At 42.7% G+C, this 23,119-nt stretch overlaps 1 protein-coding gene across 1 annotated transcript; it reads right to left on the reverse strand.

Annotated features, from left to right (window-relative positions):
• Nucleotides 1-18,656: 18,656 nt before the first annotated feature.
• On the reverse strand, nucleotides 18,657-20,763 carry LOC139565253 (eukaryotic translation initiation factor 1b-like). Its single transcript, XM_071385433.1, has 4 exons — nucleotides 20,503-20,763; nucleotides 19,419-19,582; nucleotides 19,214-19,315; nucleotides 18,657-18,997 (listed from the first exon to the last, which is right to left on the reverse strand). The coding sequence occupies exons 1-4, from the start codon at nucleotides 20,531-20,533 to the stop codon at nucleotides 18,953-18,955; spliced, it is 342 nt and encodes a 113-aa protein (XP_071241534.1). The 5' UTR covers nucleotides 20,534-20,763; the 3' UTR covers nucleotides 18,657-18,952.
• Nucleotides 20,764-23,119: the final 2,356 nt, after the last annotated feature.

Here is a 23,119-nt window from a genome sequence, read left to right on the forward strand (position 1 = left end):
CCATACTGCTTTTATTTATTTACTTTTCTGCTCTTTTGCACACCAGTATCTCTTCTTGCACATGATCATCTGATGATTTATCACTCCAGTGTTAATCTGCTAAATTGTAATTATTCGATTTATTGCCTACCTCATGCCTTTTGCACACATTGTATATAGATTCTCTTTTTTTCTACCATGTTATTGACTTGTTTATTGTTTACTCCATGTGTAACTCTGTGTTGTCTGTTCACACTGCTACGCTTTATCTTGGCCAGGTCGCAGTTGCAAATGAGAACTTGTTCTCAACTAGCCTACCTGGTTAAATAAAGGTGAAATAAAATTTTAAAAAAATGATTAGGTGATTATTCGAGTCAGGTGTGTTAGCTAGGGCTGGGGCAAATCTGTGACACCAATCAGGCCCTCAAGGACTGGAATTGCCCACCCCTGCTCTAGGGGGATAATTATTCATGTGAAATAGAACTTACCCAGAACGTGGTTGCCATGTTCTCAGAAGATAAGATATCAATGTTCTAGACACATTTCATAGTAACGTTGCAAGAACATTCATGTGTCCAGTTTTCTGAAAGTTAGGAGAATATTCCATCAATGCCCCACCAAACATATACGGAACATGGTTGCCATGTTCTCTGAATATAAGATATTAATGTTCTAGACACGTTTCAGGAATATTTCTGTGTATCAGTTGTCCGGATGGTCCCAAAGAAACGTTCTCCCCCAGAAAAGTTACATTACACATCACACCTTGTTACCGTGCCAATCAAGGCCCTGATTGGTGAACCACTGATCCATTCATAGCACTTTTTCTGATGGCATGGTTAAGAACACTCACAAACAGTGCTTTTAACATAGTGTTTTCAATTTACATATTTGATTACATCATGCATGTTGTTTTAAATAGTAATTAATATTCAACATGTCCTCACCTGGAATTTGAACTCACAACCTGTCACGTTCCTGACCTGTTTTCTGTTAGTTTTGTATGTGTTAGTTGGTCAGGACGTGAGTTTGGGTGGGCAGTCTATGTTTTCTGTTTCTATGTTGGTTTAAAGGGTGACCTGATATGGCTCTCAATTAGAGGCAGGCGGTTGTCATTTCCTCTGATTGAGAGTCATATTAAGGTAGGTGTTTTCACACTGTTTGTTGTGGGTGGTTGTCTCCTGTGTCTGTGTCTATACCATACGGGACTGTTTCGTTCGTTCGTCGTTTTGTTTGTAGTAAGTACTTGTTCGTTCGTTCTTCATGTTTCATGTAAGTTCGTGGTCCAAGTCTGTCTACATTCGGTTTGTTATTTTGTTTAGTTGTCAAGTATAGTTCGTTTTGTCTTGTTCAATAAATTCATCATGTCATTTCACTACGCTGCGCCTTGGTTTAATCCCTGCTCCTCTTCGGATGAAGAGGAGGAGGAACGCCGTTACAGAACCACCCACCAATCCAGGACCAAGCAGCAACAACAGGAGAGGCTGAATTATTTGGAGAAATGGACATGGGAGGAAGACCTAGAAGGCAAAGGACCCTGGGCGCAGCCAGGAGAATATCGCCGCCCCAAAGAGGAGCTGGAGGCAGCTAAAGCTGAGAGGCGGCGATATGAGGAGGCAGCAAGGAAGCAAGGCTGGAGGCCGGAGAATCAAGCCCAAAACCGGCGTTATGAGGGGACGCGTCTAGCACGGAAGCCCGAAAAGCCCGTGAGTACTACCCAAAAATGTCTTGGGGGGGGCTAAGAGGTAGTGGGCCAATTGCAGGTAGGAGACCTGCGCCCACTTCACAGGCTAACCGTGGAGAGCGGGAGTACGGGCAGACACCGTGTTACGCAGTAGAGCGCACGGTGTCTCCTGTACATGTGCATAGCCCGGTGCGGGTTATTCCACCTCCCCGCACTGGTAGGGCTAGATTGAGCGTTGAGCCGGATGTCATGAAGCCGGCCCTACATATCTGGCCACCAGTACGTCTCCTCGGGCCGGCTTACATGGCACCAGCCTTACGCATGGTGTCTCCGGTTCGCCTACATAGCCCGGTGCGGGTTATTCCACCTCCCCGCACTGGTCGGGCGACGGGGAGCATTCAACCAGGTAAGGTTCGGCAGGCTCAATGCTCAAGGGAGCCAGTACGCTTGCACGGTCCGGTATTTCCGGCGCTACCTCCCCGCCCCAGCCCAGTACCACCAGTGCCTACACCACGCACCAGGCTTCCAGTGCGTTTTCAGAGCCCTGTTCCTCCTCCACGCACTCTCCCTATGGTGCGTGTTTCCAGCCCAGTGCCTCCAGTTCCGGCACCACGCACTAAGCCTCCTGTGCGTCTCCAGAGCCCTGTACGCACTGTTCCTTCTCCCCGTACTCGTCCTGATGTGCGTGCACTCAGCCCGGTGCCACCAGTGCCGGTACCACGCACCAGGCCTATAGTGCGCTTCGAGAGGTCAGTGTGCCCTGTCCCTGCTCCCCGCACTAGGCTTGAAGTGCGTGTCTCCAGTCCGGTGCCTCCAGTTCCGGCACCACGTACCAGGCCTACAGTGCGTCTCAGCCGGCCAGAGTCTGCCGTCTGCCCAACGGCGCCTGAACTGTCCGTCTGCCAAGCGCCGCATAAACTGCCCGTCTGTATTGAGCCTTCAAAGCCGCCCGTCTGCCATGAGCCTGCAAAGCCGCCCGTCTGCCATGAGCCTACAGAGCCTTCCGCCAGACAGGAGCCGCTAGAGCCTTCCGCCAGACAGGAGCCGCTAGAGCCTTCCGCCAGACAGGAGCAGCCAAAGCCTTCCGCCAGACAGGATCAGCCAGAGCCATCCGTCTCCGCAGCGCCATCTGAGCCATCCGTCTCCTCAGCGCCATCTGAGCCATCCGTCTCCTCAGCGCCGTCTGAGCCATCCGTCTCCCCAGCGCCGTCTGAGCCATCCGTCTCCCCAGCGCCGTCTGAGCCATCCGTCTCCCCAGCGCCGTCTGAGCCATCCGTCTGTCCCGAGCCATTAGAGCCGTTAGTCAGTCAGGAGCCGCTAGAGCCATTCGTCAGTCAGGATCTGCCAGAGCCGCCAACCAGACAGGATCTGCCAGAGCCGCCAACCAGACAGGATCTGCCAGAGCCGCCAACCAGACAGGATCTGCCAGAGCCGCCAACCAGACAGGATCTGCCAGAGCCGCCAACCAGACAGGATCTGCCAGAGCCGCCAACCAGACAGGATCTGCCAGAGCAGCCAGCCAGACAGGATCTGCCAGAGCCGTCAGCCAGCCATGAGCGTCCAGAGCCGTCAGCCAGCCATGAGCGTCCAGAGCCGTCAGCCAGCCATGAGCGTCCAGAGCCGTCAGCCAGCCATGAGCGTCCAGAGCCGTCAGCCAGCCATGAGCGTCCAGAGCTGTCAGCCAGTCATGAGCTGCCCCTCAGCCCAGAGCGGCCATTTATCCAGAACTGCCCCTCAGTCCAGAGCTGTCTCTCTGTCCGGAGCTGCCCTTCAGTCCGGAGTTGCCCCTCTATCCTGAGCTACCTCTCTATCCTGACCTACCTCTCTGTCCTGTGCTATATCTCTGTCCTGAGCTACCTTATCCCGGTGCTGCCCCTTGTCCCGGTGCTGCCCCTTATATTAAGGTTACCATTAAAATTAAGTGGGTGTAAGATGAGGGTGGTCATTCTAAGGGGGAGACGTAAGCTGGGATTGACTATGGTGGGGTGGGGACCTCGCCCAGAGCCTGAGCCACCACCGTGGTCAGATGCCCACCTAGACCCTCCCCTAGAGTCTAGGGCCTACCCTAGTCTCACATTCTTAGCACTATATGTTAGTCATTATTTGGCAACAGTTACAACACACCTATCTGATCTAACAAAACATTTAAATGAGTTTCTAGCTAGGTTACCGCAGCACTATCATCCCAATCTCAAATAAGCTATTTAACAATTGGGAGTGAAAATTGGCGACTGCATGGCAAGAACCTAGTCTGCAAATTTACTGGCACCATTTTAGCTTGGTCTCAAATCCTTATGCTCGCATAATAATTATGGGGGGGATTTCTCTTCTGTTTGTGCTCATATTAAATCTAAACAATAGAGAAACAGGGGATTCTTGATGCAGCAAAGGGACTCTTCTGCACAGTTTAAACCCACAAACCAGTGGTAGTGTGCCCGTTGTCGTGCCACCCGGGTCGCCGTGGACACCGCAAGAGTCACTCATGCAGCCCCTTTCTATTATTTCCATTAAACTAAAGTTCTTACATTTAATCCCAATTCAATGAGAGACAGCAATTCCCAGGGAACAGCAGCAGCCTACATCTCATGAAACAGAACTAATGTATAGGAGGAGGCGTGGGGGACATTGTATGGGTGTATAACTGGAAATACCATACATTACGCATCAAAGCATCCATTATTCAGGATCACTTGTATAGTATAAAGCAATGATAATAACTTGAATGCCTGTGTTAATCTGAAGCGTTACCATTCCTTGCCCTACACCAGTATAGATATTTAGTGAATGTATTGTACTTAAATACGTTCTTGGATTATATATATCTATTTTAGTTTTTTTTTTGGGGGGGGGGTTGTCTCTCCATTTGTCTCAATAATAATGTTGTATCTCTTCTCTCCCTCTTCCTCTCTCTCTCTGTCACTCACTCTTTCTGTCTTTCTCTCCTTATTCCTCTCTCACTGTTTAGCTTTATGGAGGTATTGCTCTCTTGCCGGCCAGTCACAAACCAATAAATTTTACAGCCTGTCCAATAGACTGTGGTAGGGGCTCCTTCGTCCTTGAGGTGAACTTAACCAGTGAGCATTTAATCACTCACACACACACACACACATACACAAAGAGAGAGCTAGCAGAAAGTGAACTTGGCAGTTACCCAAAAGCATTTTAGCTCTTCCCCATTACAATTTCCTACTTGTAATTTAAGTATATGAACAGTGTTTGCATGGATAAGCAGTATGCTCTGAGTCACTGTTACAGCTTAGGTGATAGACAGCTACTGATTGGCCACAGCAATGAATAACTAGTACCATCCAGGTGTTGATTGGGTGGACACAGTTCCTCGAGGCTTGCCAAGCAACGTGGCCAGTCACCCCTAACAACATCTAAATATTGGAGCTGTCATGCAGGAAGAGGGATGTAATGTAACTATATGACAGGCAGCTTGGAGGCATCCCTCAAAATTGACAGAAATGTGGGTGAGGCTTGGGTTGATAGGGGACGGGCTAGCCTCCAAGCGGGAGGGCCTAACATGAAGATGCAGCATCTTTGTAAGCTATAACTGTACATTAGAACTCTGTCATAATGTGTCTAATTTAAGAAACAAAGTTACTCTCTCTTCATAAATACATGTTCTCAGCTAATGAATAAAATAGCCATAATAACATTATTTCACCCCTCTAATGTGGTTTTCATGTGAGCCTAGAGTTAACATTGAATTTCCAGCCATGATTCTCAAATACATTTTGAATGACCGTCGTCGGGTCAAATATCAATAATCCTTCTTTTTTTAGACACCCTCGGCGTGCTTCACGGAAGCGTTTCCAATCTTAAATGGTCCGCACGGGAGACAGTCGTTTTGTCGGACAAGGCCTCATCTGATTGGTGGATGGGGGGTTTTCGATATCTGACAGCATGCTAATGTTGAATAATAGATGTGCGTGAGCAAGAGCCAAGCTGCATTTAAAATCAATTATTCAAACTGCCTCCATGCTCTCCTCCTCCTTCTCCTCCTCTTGCCCTCCCTTCCTCCTCCTCTTCTTCTCACCCTCCTCCCCTGCCAGCTCTATTATGCCCGCCACTTTATTTATTTAATTCTCAACACGTTTGTCGTGTGCTTCCGCGTGAGCGATAGCAGGGACTCGGCCCTGCGAAGAATTTGAATATGAGCTTTCTTATCGAACGATGAGGGAGCCTGTCATTATTTTCTCCCTTTCTCCTCCAGTTCGCCCCTGTCTCGCTTATCTGGGAGTCCCACACGCCGAACTGTGTGGACGTGCACTCTTTCCGAGACACGCTCGCACGGACTCTTCTGTGTCACCCTCTCCCTTTCTCTCCTTCTCTCTCTCTCCCCTTCTCTCTCTCAACCTCTCTCTCTCCTCTTCCTGTTTGCTTGTGCTCAGTCCCTCTTTTTTTCCTCTCTCTCCCCATTGTAACTCTCTCTTGATATGTATCCATCTGTTTATCCCTTGTTCACTGTCAGTTTTGGCCCCGTATCTCCTTGTCCATCCCCATGTTCCCATTATATTTATCTTGCTCATTTTATAGCTATATTGCTGCCTGTGACATCCCCTGTGCCTCCCAATATGACTGTGTAGTGTCACCATGAGAGTGATGTACAGTAAGTGTTAGGAATTCTCCCTATAGGTTCTTTAAAGCTTTTTCCAACAGCTTTCACTTAGCTGTACACAGACAAATTTGCATTGAGACTCATACCAACTGCAGTAATAAAAGGGTGACTAATGGGAATTATCTGTCAGAAGTTTTACTTTGCTTGAGGCTGATCCGGTGATTTCATGATGGGAGCCATCCCTTCCCTTTGAAATGTATTAGATCACGTAGAAAAATGCTCAAATCCACCAGAAGCCTCCTTTTACCTGTATTACATTCAACTATTACGACCAATCGTTTCTATCTTGAATCAAGAATGCTTGGCCTTTCAGTGATGCCCTTGATACTACATTTTTTCAATAGCTCAGGCTTGACACTCAGTCAGTGCTTGTTCACAATGCTCAAACCTTTGGTTGAAAAATACATGTATTGATGGAGGTCTGAATGACTTCTGAATGACATGTAAAGCTTACAACTTGGTAAGCTTTACATGTCAAAGTGAAATGGCAATTGTTCGATGGGACTGCAATAGGAGGCAAAAGGAGATAGATGAATAGATAGACAGAGTATCAGAATGGAGACGTAAAGGGAGAGTCCTTACCCTTGGAGCTCTCACACACACACACACACACACACACACACACACAGAGCGTAGGCAATAACAGGGCTTCATGATCCGTGAAAGAGGCCTTATCACCAGGTGAGTTATCACCCCCAGGACTAGGCCGTGTCCTGGAAGACGCTCCATGTCCTCCACAGTGTCCCCAACTCGCTGAACATCCAGGTGAAAAGACCCAGGTTAGGGGTCACCTCCATATGTAATGCCCGCCAAGGTGCAGTGCATGGGCTCTGGTTGACAAATTACGTCCCTAAGTCTCATTGGAGCCTGGATGACTGAGTCAATTCTTCCCACTGGTTTAATTTGAGATTGTTAAATGTTATGGAAGACACTGTTCACTTCACCTGTCCTACATGTCACTGCAGACAGCTAGTGTAGCATTAAAGGAGAATCATAGCTAGCTTTATTTAATAAATGTAATGAAGAAGAAAAATGACGGTTGCATGGGCAGAGATGGGCAGTGTTTCTGTTACATGTAATTGTAAATACGTATGTAACTTGTATTTCTCTGAACGACAATCCAATGTATTTTGTAACAAGATACAGTTGAGACCTGCATTTTTGGTGTGTAAAATATATCATTTTTTTTTTATCTCCAAAAAATGAAGAGGTTGACAATTTTGTGGCCCCCTTTCTCCCTGCATTGGTATAAGAAGTCTGATGGTAGCGTGGTGTAATAAGAGTGTCTGGTAAATGACCAAAATGTAAATGTAAGTTGTAAATGTTCAAATGAACTCTTGCAAAGCATGGGCATTATTGTAATGAGCCCCAACCCCGAAGGCCAATAATAATTAAATTCAATTTAAGGCGCTTTGTTGGCATGGGAAACATACAGTGGGGAGAACAAGTATTTGATACACTGCCGATTTTGCAGATTTTCCTACTTAAAAAGCATGTAGAGGTCTGTAATTTTTATCATAGGTACACTTCAACTGTGAGAGACGGAATCTAAAACAAAAATCCAGAAAATCACATTGTATGATTTTTAAGTAATTAATTAGTAACACATTAAGTCCTCTTTCTAGAGAGGACTTAAACAATATAATACTTTCAATCAAAACAAAACGTTTAACTTAGATTAGCAATGGTCTACCGATTTACGCTGTTGCAGTGAGCAAGCCTTTTTGTTAAGGTCTAATGGTGAAACACTTAGATACACTGTATTTGTCCCACAGGGAAGAAAAACCTCCCATACAAATTGTTCTGTCACAAAGTAAGTCGTTCTGCTACAATGATAGCGATATTGAAGGTCTCACTTTGTTATCTCGGCAACACTTTAAAAAGGAGGCCAAGGATGACCATAAGGTTGGTCAGAGACACAGCAACTGAACAAAAAGGTCAACCCTACAATCAAAGACACTGTTGCCACTGTGTGTACTTTGTTGGTTTAGAATACATTTTTTGGCGCTTGGTTTCTGAATCCCATATTATCTGCACTGCTATCTCTATATTGGTGAAGCTGTGGCATACAAGATGTGATTTTTCTTCATAATCCCTCTACTTGGTCAATTACCTCATCCACTTTAGCCCATAATACATATTTCCAAGAATTTCCTTCTCAGACTTTTCATTTGGTCATAAATTGTAGTCATTTGTTCTAAGACATGGCTCGATAAGTGCTTTTTTGGTAGATTATATCGCAAAATAGCCACTTATTTTAACATGCCATTTTCTGTCTAGCATACTGTTCAACCCTGTAGCAGAATCTCAACTAGGCCTCCATCGCCTTGAATTAATAGCTCTTTAGTGACACTACGAGTTCAGCTGTAACTTTAATGGTGACACTAAAGTCCTCTTACCTTTATGACTTTGAAACCATGCTATTACAACAGATTCATCCCTGTTGAAGAGATTTCAGATGTACCCTGATCTCTACCACAATATGTACCACAACAGTCATTTTCCCTGCTTGTCAGAGGTGAGTTGTGCGTCATACCACTGTTGTTGTGATTACGTTACATTAGAACCAATAAGTGAGGTATATACTAAAATCCATCATTCTGGCTCAACAGCATTCCACTGCAAAGTGATACATGGCCGTGCCAATGTATTAATGGGTCACAATCCCAGAAAAGCTGTAAAACTGTAAAAAATTTGGAGGCGTATTTGCACTCCATCAAGCTGTCAGCTTGGAACTGTCCTGGCACTGGCCCACGCTAGCCTCCAGATAAAAAACACAGGCACTAGCACAAACCATGTCCTGCGTGTGAACTTACAGATTGACTGGATGTGTTTGTCTCGCTATCCGTGAAAACCCCCCGTCCTTTTCAAATCGCACACCAGGGGAGTATATTTGATGGCCCTTGAACTCACACACACTTAATAATAAATAACAGTGAGAACGGGTTGCATTTCTATAGGTTAGCACTTCTCACTATGCGTCAAAAGCACTTTATTCTGGGGGAAACACTGGTTTTCACTGTGGGGTAACTTCCCACATCCATCATCCATTTGTAGCACCCAGCTGGGTGATACACGGCAGCCATTTTGTGTCACGACGCTCACCTCTGCCCATCGGCTGTGACAGTGGAGAGGAGAGTCAGAGCCAATTTTTCTGGCTCTACCCTGCACCCATCAAAACCCAGGTGTTGCTGTCACCTGTCCCCCAGGGAGTAGGGCCAGTGGAGCGGATAGAGGGAGGGGAGAACGAAGGAGTGGGGCCTAATTGTTACCTTGGGGAGTTCATTAGGAATCTCTGAGGAGGGCTACATATGGAGCCCTGTCTGGACTCATCATCCCTGGTCTGGCGTTCCCTGAAACAAATGGAACAGACACCTGTCCTGACCCAACCTCAGTTCAGCCTCATGGTGTGTGTGTGTGTGTGTGTGTGTGTGTGTGTGTGTGTGTGTGTGTGTGTGTGTGTGTGTGTGTGTGTGTGTGTGTGTGTGTGTGTGTGTGTGTGTGTGTGTGTGTGTGTGTGTGTGTGTGTGTGGTGTGTGGTGTGTGTGGTGCAGTAGTTGTTAATACTCATGAAAGTGTTAATGTGTACGCGCTTACATGCATGTATCTATCTGTCTGTCAGCCTGTCAGCTCTTCCTTCGCAAAACAATCAAGTTAAAATAGCCAGCGCAGACTTTTTGACTCAAGCACTGTCAGCAGCAGAGAATGTTACACAACTTTGTAAGGCCTTTCAGGAGATGATCTCATTCATCAACGGAGTGGCTACAAAGCACATCCGCACATCGAACTCAGTCCAAATCACAGCCTCTTGTGTTGCCATGGCACTAAGAGGCTTTGCACGGTGATGTTAGGGAATTCTTAATGTGGCTGGCAGTTTGGCCAGGCCACAACATTCCCAACAGAGGAACAGCTTTATTGTGATGACAAGATCATGCCTAAGATGCCAAATGCTTTTTCTTTGAGAAAAGAATCAAATGAACTTGGAGGGGAAAATAAAGCAAGACATGAAAGAGTACAAACCACTCTGGTCTCCGTGTCCCTGGAGTCCTCTGGCGTTTCTCACACTCTCTCCCTTTTGTCTTTGCCTGGCAAAAGCTGCAGATAGCAGATCTTTTCCCATCCCTATATATCATCATGAGACGTGAAGGATGGGAGCTGAGCAGAGCTGGTGAGAAGCATCTGTTTTTCACCCCAACCCCTGTTGATCAGAGAGTTAACTTATCTGAAGTTGCTGCACCATTGGCTTGTTATCATCATCATCATCATCATCATCATCATCAATGCATCCTCATCAGCAGTATCATCGTAATGATGGCCTTGGTGTACATAACGTGTATTTGTATTCTTAGCATAGAAGAATCTACAGTATTTCTGCTTTCCTTGCAGAGCATGTATATTAAATATATAATACACAGCTCAAAGTAAATCAGATACACTCTGGATCACACAGCAGAGATCATAGGCGTAAGCCACTTAAAAGGACACATTTTATCAGTGACAATTAAATACCAGATGCTTTATCTTCTTCAAGCCAATTACTTTTGGTTTGAACCCAGCGGCCATGGCTGTGCAGTGTGCAGAACACTGATAATACCTAGATGAAAAGCTGCCGGGACTGCTACTACCTGCTCAGCTCGAAACCCAGCCAGCCTTTCACGCTTAATGTCATTTAGCAGAACTATTTATCATTTATCAGGACTAAGATCTGTATTCGGAGGACTTCAGAATCCATATCAAATACACTGTATGTGCATATGGTGACCGGATACTGGATCTGACAGTGTAAGTATTATAGAGCTACCCTACTATAAATTGGAAATTACAATACCAGATTAGACATCTACAGTGCCAAAGCAAGACTAATAGCAAGACACTTGGTGAGTGTTTTTTAATGCTTGAATATTGGCGATACTGACCTAACTATGTCAGTGTGAATATTGTTAAGTTCTCCTCCTTCAGACTTCCTGCCGCTCCCTTACAGCTAGAGGTGAGCCTGCTCACCCAACTCGTGGCACTCTCTGAACAGAGGGTTGGGGCCCTGGGCCCTAAACATAGCAGCAAGCACCCTATGGCCAAATCACTGGTATGTGTCACCCTCCTGTGACAAACTACCTCTTTCCATGCCAAAAAGTGTCCTTGTTAAGTAGTTTTCAGAAACAATCTTAATGGCTCACACAAACACTTTGTAGCAGTCAATAACTCCAGAGCTAGCAAAACAAGCTGGTCTTTGAGCTGGGCGACTTGTTCGGAGGCACGGACATCTACAACATTGTTATTTTCAAGAACATGGTGTCACGTTGAATGTAAGGGAAGGGACAGTTGGTGAGATCTTCTCTCATTAATTGAGACAGGTGGGTGTCCACCCCAAAGTGCTGCATATCATGATGACACTCACCTGTCTCGATCAATGAGAAGATTTGAAATAGACAAGATGGCGGCATACGCATTGCTTGATTACTTCATGGAGCAAAACAAATATTTGATTTATTAATGGAGCATTTTCTAAATTCAAACGAACCCCCTGCAACTAGACATGGAAGTTTAGAAGATAAGTGTTGTCTTTCAAGTCGGGAAATTAGGAAGTATCGCCAAGTAAAGGTTGGTCAAAAGTTCTCTGTGCTATACTTTACACTACCTAGACTATTAGAAAAAAAGGTGCTATCTAGAACCTTAAAGGGTTCTTCGGCTGTCCCCATAGGAGAACCCTTTGAAGAACCCTTTTTTGGTTCCAGGTAGAACCCTTTTGGATTCCATATAAAACCCTTTCGACAGAAAGTGGAAGCCGAAGTACCCTTTTGGAACCCTTTTTTCTAAGAGTGTACTGTGTAACAGCTGTATGGAAACATTCACCCATCACTGCCATTTCAAAGTTTAGCTATCTCTGACTGAGATCTGCTCTCTTCTCCTCCTGGTAATTTCCATGTAAAAGGACCCATAAGCATCACCATGTGAAGTTATAAACCTAACCTCAACTTTATGGTTGGCTTGGCCTTATAAAAGACCATGGTGGACCAACCGGTAGTAGACAAGGTCTAGGAATACTGACACAAGAATAGGACAATGCAACATCCAAAATGCTTCACAGATACTTCTAGTCATTTCCATGTAAAGGACCCATGAGCACTAACATAGGGAGCATATCAAATGAAAGCTAAGGCTCTATATATAGGGGAAATTAAGGCATAGATATGTTTTTCAACCTTTTTCCATCCAAAAAATGAGGAATAAGAAAACACTTTTGATTTCAAAGATGGAAAAGGGGTCTTAAAAAAATCTACTAGAAAAAGCCTTAAAGGGTATTAGAAATACATCCAAACAGAATAATGTTGAAGAAAAACCCATTCCAATATCAATATTTATATTTAGTTTTGCAGAAATGATTTGCCTTCTGTAAGTTTAAGAAATATTACCTTGTCACGACTTCCACCGAAGGTGGCTCCTCTCCCTGTTCGGGCGGTGCTCGGCGGTCGTCGTCACCGGTCTACTAGCTGCCACCGATTCCTTTTTCTTTTCTGTTAGTTTTGTCTTGATTGTTTTCACCTGTTACTTATTTGTTGTTAATTATGGCCTATTTAAACTTCCAGGGCCCGCCTGCTTTTGTGCGGGCTTATTCTCACTGTCAGTGGTGAGATTGTTGTGCTTACGTATTTTTCTGTCGGTTATTTTCCCTGGTTTTGGGGACATACCCGTTTATTAGTATTTTTTGCCTGTTTGTTGGTTAGACCCAGCTTAATAAACGTATGCATTGGAAGCGTTGCTCTCTGCGCCTGACTCCACACCCACCACTCCTAGCTATCCGTGACATACCTAGTGTTTTGTCATTCTGTTACCAAAAACTCACATATCTTTAATATATTTCACATTTCTATCTGATGAGGAGGGAGGATAATGAAAGTACACAGAAGTAACAAGTAAAGGTAGACCTACCAATAAGTTAGTGCTTTAACTGAAATCAATTTAGTTGATTAATTATTAAGGGACTAAAACACGTCACTCTGTTACCAAATCTGTAACAGAATGTCCACAATTGAATTGAAAACATAATAGTAACAAACCACATTTGCAGTAGAGCACAGTAAAGTAGAGTACAGTGAAGTAAAAAAAAATAGTAGAGTTGAGTTCAGTAGAGATTATTTCTTTCTTTCAGTAGATTGAAGTTGAGTTGGGTTATGGATATATTTGAACAAGAAGATCGTACAGATTTTACCATTATCCATTAGCCTTTACATTAGCTTAAATCAGGGATTGTCAGGGGGAATTGGCCATGTATAGACCCATAAACTGAATTAGTGTAATAGCTTAACAAATATTTAATGTCAGTAGGTTTGTTTAGTTTCTCTTGCACAATGACAGATCTGGTTAAGGCCTAAATAAAGTGGGTAACAGAGTTGAGATTGGCAAATAATAGGGATGAGGTGTATTGGCAAAGGAATTGAGTAACAAATAGGGCATTTAGAGATAGGATATGGTTGTATCTGTACATGATTGTATCAGTATTAGGGTATTGGCATGTAGGTGTTAGGGTTAGGGCATAGGGTGACAGGGCTGGGGTGTGTGAGTAATTGGGTTTAGGTGTGTGGGTAAGTAGGCTGAGGTATACAGTGCGGTGAAAAAGAATTTGCCCCTTTTCTGATTTTCTCTGTTTTTGCATATTTTTGATACTGAATGTTATCAGATCTTCAACCAAAGCCTAATATTAGATAAAGGGAACCGGAGTTTACAAATAACAAAGAAAATGGATGCTTATTTTTTTAAATTTAATTAACAAAGTTATGCAACATCCAATTCCTCAGTGTGAAAAAGTAATTGCCCCCTTATAGTTAATAACTGTCTGTGCCACCTTTGGCTGCAACGACTGCAACCAAAAGCTTCCTGTAGTCGTTGATCAGTCTCTCACATCGCTGTGGGGGAATTGTGGCCCACTCTTGCATGCAGAACGGCTTTAACACAGCAACATCTGTAGGTTTTCAAGCATGAACTACTCAGGTTCAAGTCCTGCCACAAGATCTCAACTTGGATTAGGTATGGACTTTCACTTTATCTAATATTAGGTTTTGGTTGAAGATCGTGACCGAGAATAAAACATACTTTTTTTTTTACATACTTTAAAAACGTATTTTTAAGCTAAATGGATTACATGTTAGGGTTACTAATGGCAGAAGATATGCATAGTGGCATGCTTCCCAGTCGAAACAGTTTGCGCATATATTATAGAAACATTTTGAGAGGTTTTTGTTCGTTTCGGGTTTTGGCAGAGGTTTTTCTGGCTATTCGTGCACACCAAAAAAATGATTGAGGCAAGTCGAGGTTCAGTAGCCAATGTCTATGCCCCTTTATCGGTGATTGGTCAACAGTACTACTCCTAGTAGGAGTGGGAAGTATGGACTGGATTATTCAATGAAGTGTTTCTTGTCATTCAACAAAAGAGATAGTTTTCATGCACATTTTTTCACTTAAGAAACACTGCACCAAATATCTTAGGTAGATGTAATATTGCGCGACTAAGACCTCCTTGGCAAAAACATCCAAATCAATGACAGATTTATCGTAGATTAATTCAGACTTTTTTGAGCAAGTGTTTCTGGCTATGTTGTTGCTACAGTGGCTCAAGAGGGACAAACAACAGTAATATTGCCACCTTTTTCTTGTTTTTCAAGAGAAGGTCTTTAGGGAATATTCGCCTAGCTGAGTTCTGCTAGGAGCAAACTGCCTATAGGGCTGTGTGTGCTCACATTGCCTTATGCTCATGGAACTAGAGGTGAATTATGATATCATGCTTCTGAACCGATCCTATTTATAAATATTGTTGTTGTTTGAGAAAACAGATTGTTTTTGTTTCATTTGATATATATATATTTTTTACTCATTCGAAAGATTCATGCCCATGGGTTTATGTTGAAAACGTACATGGGATGCAATTTTGTCTGCTATTTCTGGAGAAGTGCAAATATGAACTGAAAATTAGTTCCGTGATGTTTGCCTTTGTATTGTATCTTTGTCCAGCTCGTGTGAAAAGTTTGGATGTGTCTGTTTTATATGCCCACAGGGAGCAATTATGGTGCCTGTAACTGTATTTAGACATAGCCTATTTAATACATGTTCTTTCGATTTTATTTAAATTTGATGAGAATTATACACTCTCTTTTTAGGCCTCGTCAACAGCCTAGTAAATGTAAATTTGCTTATTGACTATGTTTGGCATGTTCATGTCCAGACTGCAATTTACAGTAGGCCTAGGCCCTACATCAGTGTGAATGCTATCAGATGAGATGTTGATCCATCAATGCATGTTAAAGGGAGTTTTTCCCCTCGTCTAGCGTCTATATTTAACAATCTACAGTATTTCCATATTGAAGCAATGCATGGGGCAGGCTAACAAACTAACATTCGAATTGGACTTGATGACAACGCAATACATAAAAGACCGGAAATACACAACTTGAAGCAACCACATATTTATCCACGTTCTGATTGGCCAGTGAGGTGTCAAGCCTCCACACACCCACAACCACCGCCAGCTGCTGCGCCCATAATTCCGGTTGTGAAAGTAGCAAAAATATTTGACACACCCCAAACCTACTGTATTAACCTATAGCACGATCGCCAGCACTAAGATTTACCATTGCGTTCGATTTGTTAAAACATGTCATATCACAGCTGACACCCAATTCTTTCTGCAAACATGTTTGAATTTTAATTCGGATTAGATATTTAGATATTTATGGTCACATAAAACTGAGGGAGATTTTACTGTCATTCTGTTACCAAACAATCAAGTAAATGCATTTTAGTACAATTTTCAGAGGCAACTGTTAAAAGTAGACTTCTGCATATAGGTGTATGGTTTGTTTTAGACATTTTTTACAATTTAAAGTAAAAAAGTGAGTCTCAGCATCACTCTGTTACCATGGAATTGCCCTCCTCCTTCTCCTTCGCCTACTCCAAAGCTGCGTTCGGAACCAAGTGGGAAGTGGCAATTTACCACATACTGTATGACTGGGGAAAATCTACTTGAACAACCCCCAACTGGTAATTACTAGTGGGAAACTCATCCATCATCCTGAGCTCCTACATGCTGACCTCTGACATCACCTACTAAGGAAATTACCCCGGTAACAGCATTTTCAGCAAATGCAACAAAACATTATTTAGAAAAAGCAATTTATTAATATGTTTTTTAACACTATAATTTGTTTACAAGAGAGATAGCTGTGCGTTTAGTTTATGGTTTACACAGCTTGTTAGCCATTGGCCAATCTACGTTTCTCAACGAGTTCAAAGCGCGCGAATGCATCCAACTGGTATTTATGACTTCCCAACTGTTGAATTCCCACCTCCAACTTGGTTACGAACGCAGCATAATACACTGGAAAGGCCCTGGAGTCTGTGATTTGACTAAGTAGGTGTTGAAAATGTGAAACCCAAAGCAGATCAAAAATATGGATAGGGGAAATTTGGAAATTACAGCAACAGCAATTCAAGACCATTTGTAACACTGAGTATTGAGGCTGATAGAGAAGGCTACAGAAATCTATAGTTAACCACTGAGTTCTGCCCTTCCGTTTTCTCATATGAAAATGAATAACCAAGTTGACTCACATTAAAGCTTAAACACTATGTGCCTCAAACACCACACTCTCAACACAAGAGAAAACAATGTCACTGTGTGTGCATTGATTAGTCTATTAGATTGAAACAACTCTGCTGTTATAGTGCCCCCTAGTGAGAATGCATAGTATAACAACAGTACATTGGTTTGGCGTCTTTGAGCTGCGTCACGCAGTCTGCCTCTGGCAGGTCCAAACAGCATCACGTGAAGACAGAAATATAGCGTTGACTATTTACCAAGCTGTATGCAGTGTTTGATACTGCTCCACTAGGATTTTTCTCATTGTGTCTTAACTGTGTTTTCTTTACACATAAAACATTAAAGGACTAAATCATGAGGGAAAGCCACCCGATCCAAAATGTCTCCCTTGGGTCTTCCCACTGTAAAAAAAAAAAAATACATAAAAAGACATGGCAAAGTACTATGAGAAAACAGATGTGGGAAACAAATTGTTGATTTAAAGCAGTGATAACTAATAGAATAACTGGCTTGTTGGGACTCTGTCATAGGAATTCCCCATATGGTGGGAGGTAACGTTAGATACCATCAAATGAACTGATGGTGTCTGCACAGGCACAGAGAACAAGTAATTCCATGCAGCACTAGAGTATTTCCCACTGCCATAAAGGAAAAAACAGGAACTCGGGAGGGACACGTTTCTTTAGATCAATGAGATGCCACATGGCTATCCAGTTTATTTATTACTTTTATTTAACTAGGCAAGTCAGTTAAGAATTTTTATTTATTTACAATGATGGCCTACCCCGGACGATGCTGGGACAATTGTGCACCACCCTATGGGACTCCCAACCATGGCCCGATGTGATACAGCCCAGATTCAAACCAGGGACTGTAGTGACACCTCTTGCACTGCCTTAGACCGCTATGCCACTCAGGAGCACTGAAGTTAGATTTGCAGCTTTTTGGGATGTTCTCAAACAGCACCCATATTTATTCATGTAACGAATGCCGCCCCCACGCATTTTGAGTCAACGGCCAGATTTTTATACTGACCTAGGTCAAGACACCAGCTGAACCTGTGGAATGTAGTGGTTCACTTCCAGCCCATACCACTTTTTCTTTTTACATTTAACAGCTTTCATCCAGAGACAGTCAGTGCATTCAAAGGTCAGTAGAACATTACATCTCCAAGTAAACGTTAAAACAGCCATTAGCACTAGTATAAAGACACTTCCCCACTCACAAGACGCCATGTCTTGTACAATAAGCAGTTAGTTGTCTTGTCATTTTTAAACACAGCAATTTTGGACAATTTATCATCAGCATATCAAACTATTGTATGGTGCCTTCATTTTGTATTCATAGTGGTATGCCATTGCAAACACCACTTATCACAAATAATTGTACCCCATGGAACAAGATGTCAACCTCAATTTATTCAATAAAATATCCCCCCCCTCTCCATTTTGAGTTGGTAGCTCAGTGTCAATCCTAACATGGCTTTAAGCAGACTTGCTCCATAACACCAGTCATCTAACAAGCAGATAGCGCAGTACTTTTTTCATTATAGTTGAAATAAAATCTAAGTAGTATTACAACTTCAGAAAATTATGCATATTTCAATTTTTTTGTTAAAAGGAAGCACAAACTCGCCTCGTAGACAGGGCTGCGATTGTCAGAACTTCAGCCGCACTCTTCCATGACCTTGACGCAGGCAGCCTCACGATACATTGGAACGGCAGTTAAGGGCTTCTCCCCAACCCCCCCCAAAATCCCACACCACCACAGGATACCGCATGTGGCGGTTGATCATTTTATTGAAACTCGTACAAAACAAAAAGTGTTACATGGAATTGTGCCCTTCACATGGCAAAATAAAAAGTTGAAGGAAAAAACTAAACCACCACTCATCCCACATCCGTCAAGCCATTTGTCCATGTTTGCACTGGACTGCTCCCATATGAGGGGGGAGTTAAACTGGTATTAAAGTGTCTCAATTCAGAGGTATTCATCATTAGCTTAAAGGGGCTGTAGTGATTGCAGCACAGGGGGAGGGAGGTATCAGGACCAGGGGAGAGGGGGCTGCAGAAAGCTTCTAGAATCCGTGGACCTTGAGCTGCTCCTCTTTCGCCAGGCCAATCTGGAAGTGGGATGAGGGGAGAAGAGACATTACACAAAATAACTTTGAACTCCAGTCACAGAACATTTGTTACCATCACAGCTGGACTATTTACTAACAGGGACTTTTCTATGAGAGTCTTCTGTAGGGGCCATGACATATGACCACTTATTACTCACAAGTGTGGAGTATACGCTGGGTGCAATGTGCAATAGCAGAGACAAGAGGCAAACCTACCTCAATCAGAAACGTGCAGATATTCTTGCGCTGGTCACCTTGCAGCTGAATCACTTCCCCATACTCTGGGTGCTCAATCACTGTCCCATTGCAGGCAAATTTCTGTTGACAAAGCAGAACTATTCAAACAGCCAGTAGAACAAAACATGGATCTTGCTTAGTGTACCAACTAGTGTCGGTGTCTCAACTCCCTGCCATAACATACCTTCTTAAAGGCCTTGACTAGCTTCTTCTTATCATAGTCAGTGGCTATGCCCTGGACCGTGGTCAGAGTCTTCCTGCCGTTACGCTGCTGGATTCTTATGTGGATGTAGTCGTCAGTCCCAGATGGGAGCCTGTCATTACCCTTAGTTGCATCAGCAAATGGGTCTGTGGGGAGAAAACCATTCAAAAACAAAATCACACTACTTAAAACATAATTCAAAAACAAACATCTAAAAAATACATGGAAGCAACCTAAAGCATAGCTAAAATGGCAGTGGTTTGACCTAGCTTACAAAAGATCGAGGCCGATGAACTGGTGACGTAACGTCTTAGCCACGAGGCTCAAGACCAAGCAAAACCCTGCGCAGGACGCTCATCAGCAAATTACGTGGAAATAAGATTCTAGAAAATGGTCCCACCCAGACTGGGTGGCTCATCTGTACAGACATACATTTATCCGGATGAGGTTAGTGACACGGGAGAAAGCAAAACGCTCCAGTCCAGAGCCAATTATTCTGGCAATTCTTATTTATTTATAAAGGAAGTCATTAATGTTGGAGAAGCACAATTCAGCCGGACTATTGTACCTGGCTATTTGCCCTTAATAGTTCACATTTTACCACAAAGCCCTTCCCGACAAAAGTCGTATTACAGACAGATTGGGGCAAACACGTACATTCGTACTATGTCCATTGTTGATAAATACAGACAGTAAGAACGAGTTACTCTCCGGAATCGGTAACGTTATTGTACATTAATCAATATATCTACAATAGACTAGTTTGATATACCGGCTACAAATCCGTTTTGGGGCCTAAACAAGGAAATTAACTTCGGCCTAGTTGAAGTCGGATGACTGTTAGCCATCGAACGTCAGCAAAAGTCATGCTATTAATATACACGTACTTCTAATCGGTAGGAAATGTTCTCTATAACTAACCAGATGTTTCATGAACATTAAAATCAAAACGTTATCTATATTTAGTTGGAACGTTGTCAAAATGTTTGCAAATGCTAACGTTAGCGAGCGCCCTTCCCCCTACATTTTCGACCCCGCGTTAGCCGAGGTGGTTGAAATGTCTTACCGAAAGTTTGGAGGTTCTGGATAGCGGACATACGATAAGATTTCCTTTCCTTTCGGATAATAACTGGTTAGCGATCGACTGGTCTAATTTATATGTTTTTTTTTGTTGTTCTTTGAATCTCCCTTTTCACCGGGACGACGTTTTTTGTCTTCTGAAAGGCTCTCACAAAATGGAGATTGTTTAGCTTGCAAAGTGGAAAACAACCCTTTATAGCGCCTCCCCGCACGTAGGGACGTGCACCACGCCCCACCCTATTTTACTGAGAAAAATTACGTAATTATCTTGGTATTTCAGAGGGGAAAATACCAACAACACCTGCAACCTAGGCTACATAACAACTACAAAACAAATATCTAAATTCGTTAATAAAGCAATGTAATGCGTAGATGAAACAATGGTCAGTGGTCCATTATTCTATTTTAGGAAATATATTGAAAACTCAGATACTTCTGTTTTTACCGAATAATTAAAGGCTTCTCCTTTCATCTTAGGTGGTGGGCCGAAGCCGATAAACGTGAAGTTGCTCCATCCCCCATAATTTTTTGTATATGACAGGAAAACATTGTTATGATGACTATAACATGTGTTGGCACCTTTAATTCATGCACCCTTTCTCATGAAATGTACTTTTTAACACCCCTCTTGATAAAGGCAGCCAATGGCCTGCTTCTCTCGCTTGAAAACTCGAGCTGTTTATCTGTCTGATGGGACAGTGCTATCTGGGATCCTTGGGACGTCCCTACACTAACTCTAACAATGAACGGAGGTAAAAGAAAACGTTCAAAGAATTTCAGTGACTTTGAAAAAACCCTAAGGAAGTGATGTGTGTCAAACCACCCAATTACCGAGAACAAATAGCACGATTCATCAATTTAACTCAAATGAAAAAGTTAACAAAAAGGACCCGTGGCCCACTTTCACAAATCAGAGTCACTTTGAAATGTTAGTTTTCTTGTGTAACACAACACAGTAGTGCATAAATGTATTTGTGAGACAGAAATGTAACACACAATATCATACATATTTACTAATATCATTTCTATAGTGTCTTGTCTATCTAAGGTCCTGTGGAAAAACATAAAACTCTAAATGAATAGAATATTTACGGAGGCGAGGAACATGAACTGGAAACGAGGAAGAGTTTAGATGGCTATATAAAAAGCAGCATTCCCCAAGAGAGGATGGCTTTCCCTTCAGGAGTGATGAATTCATGAACTTCTTAAACGAAAAGATCATGAGCATTAGAAAGCAAATTACGGACCCCTCTTTGAATGTGCGTATTTCTCCAAAGCTCAGTTGTCCTGAGTCTGCACAGAACTGCCAGGACCTAGGATCAAATTTTTAAATCTGTATCGCTTGACACATTCATGAAAATAGTCATGCCCTCTAAACCTTCAAGCTGCATACTGGACCCTTATCCAACTAAACTACTGAAAGAGTTACTTCCTGTGCTTGGCCCTCCTATGTTGAATATAATAAATTACTCTCTATCCTCAGGATGTGTACCAAACTCACCAAAAGTAGCAGTAATAAAGCCTCTCTTGAAAAAGCTAAACCTTGACCTGGAAAATGCAAAAAACAATCAGCCTATATAGAATCTCCCATTCCTCTCAACATTTAAAAAAACTCACTACCTTCCTGAAGACAAATGCATACGAAACGCTTCAGTCTAGTTTTAGAGCCCATTATAGTGAAGCCCCAAAACTGCCTACCCTGGAAGCCTTTGTTTCAGACATAAGGAAGTGGATGGCGCCAAATGTTTGACTTTTAAACTCGGACAAAACAGAGATGCTAGTTATAGGTCCCAAGAAACAAAGAGATCTGCTGTTGGATCTGACAATTAATCTTGATGGTTGTACAGTCATCTCACATTAAGCTGTGAAGGACCTCAGCATTACTCTGGACCCTGATCTCTCTTTTGATGACCATTATCAAGAATATTTGAAGGACAGCTTTTTTCCATCTTTGTAACATTGCAAATATCTGAAACTTTTTGTCCAGAAATGTTGCAGAAATGATAATCCATACTTTTGTCACTTATAGATTAGACTACTGCAATGCTCTACTCAAATCAAATCACATTTATTTGTCATATACACATGGTTAGCAGATGTTAATGCAAGTGTAGCGAAATGCTTGTGCTTCTAGTTCCGACCATGCAGTAATATCTAACAAGTGATATAACCTAACAATTTCACAACTACTACCTTATACACACAAGTGTAAAGGAATGAATACGAATATGTACATAAAAATATATAAATGAGTGATGGCCGAACGGCATAGGCAAGATGCAGTAGATGGTATAGAGTACCGTATATACATATGAGATGAGTAATGTAGGGTATGAAAACATATAAAGCGGCATTGTTTAAAGTGGCTAGTGATACATTACATCAAGATGGCAAGATGCATTAGATGGTATAGCGTACAGTATATACATATGAGATGTGAAATGTAGGGTATGTAAACATTATATAAAGTGACTAGTGATAAATTGATGTAATCAATTTTTCCATTATTATTACTCTCCAGCTACCCGGATAAAGCACTAAATAAACATCAGTTAGTGCTAAACACGGCTGCTAGAATCTTGACTAGAACCATTTGACCATAT

This window comes from Salvelinus alpinus, chromosome 36 (genome assembly GCF_045679555.1).
Source record: "Salvelinus alpinus chromosome 36, SLU_Salpinus.1, whole genome shotgun sequence".
Classification (NCBI taxonomy): domain Eukaryota; kingdom Metazoa; phylum Chordata; class Actinopteri; order Salmoniformes; family Salmonidae; genus Salvelinus; species Salvelinus alpinus.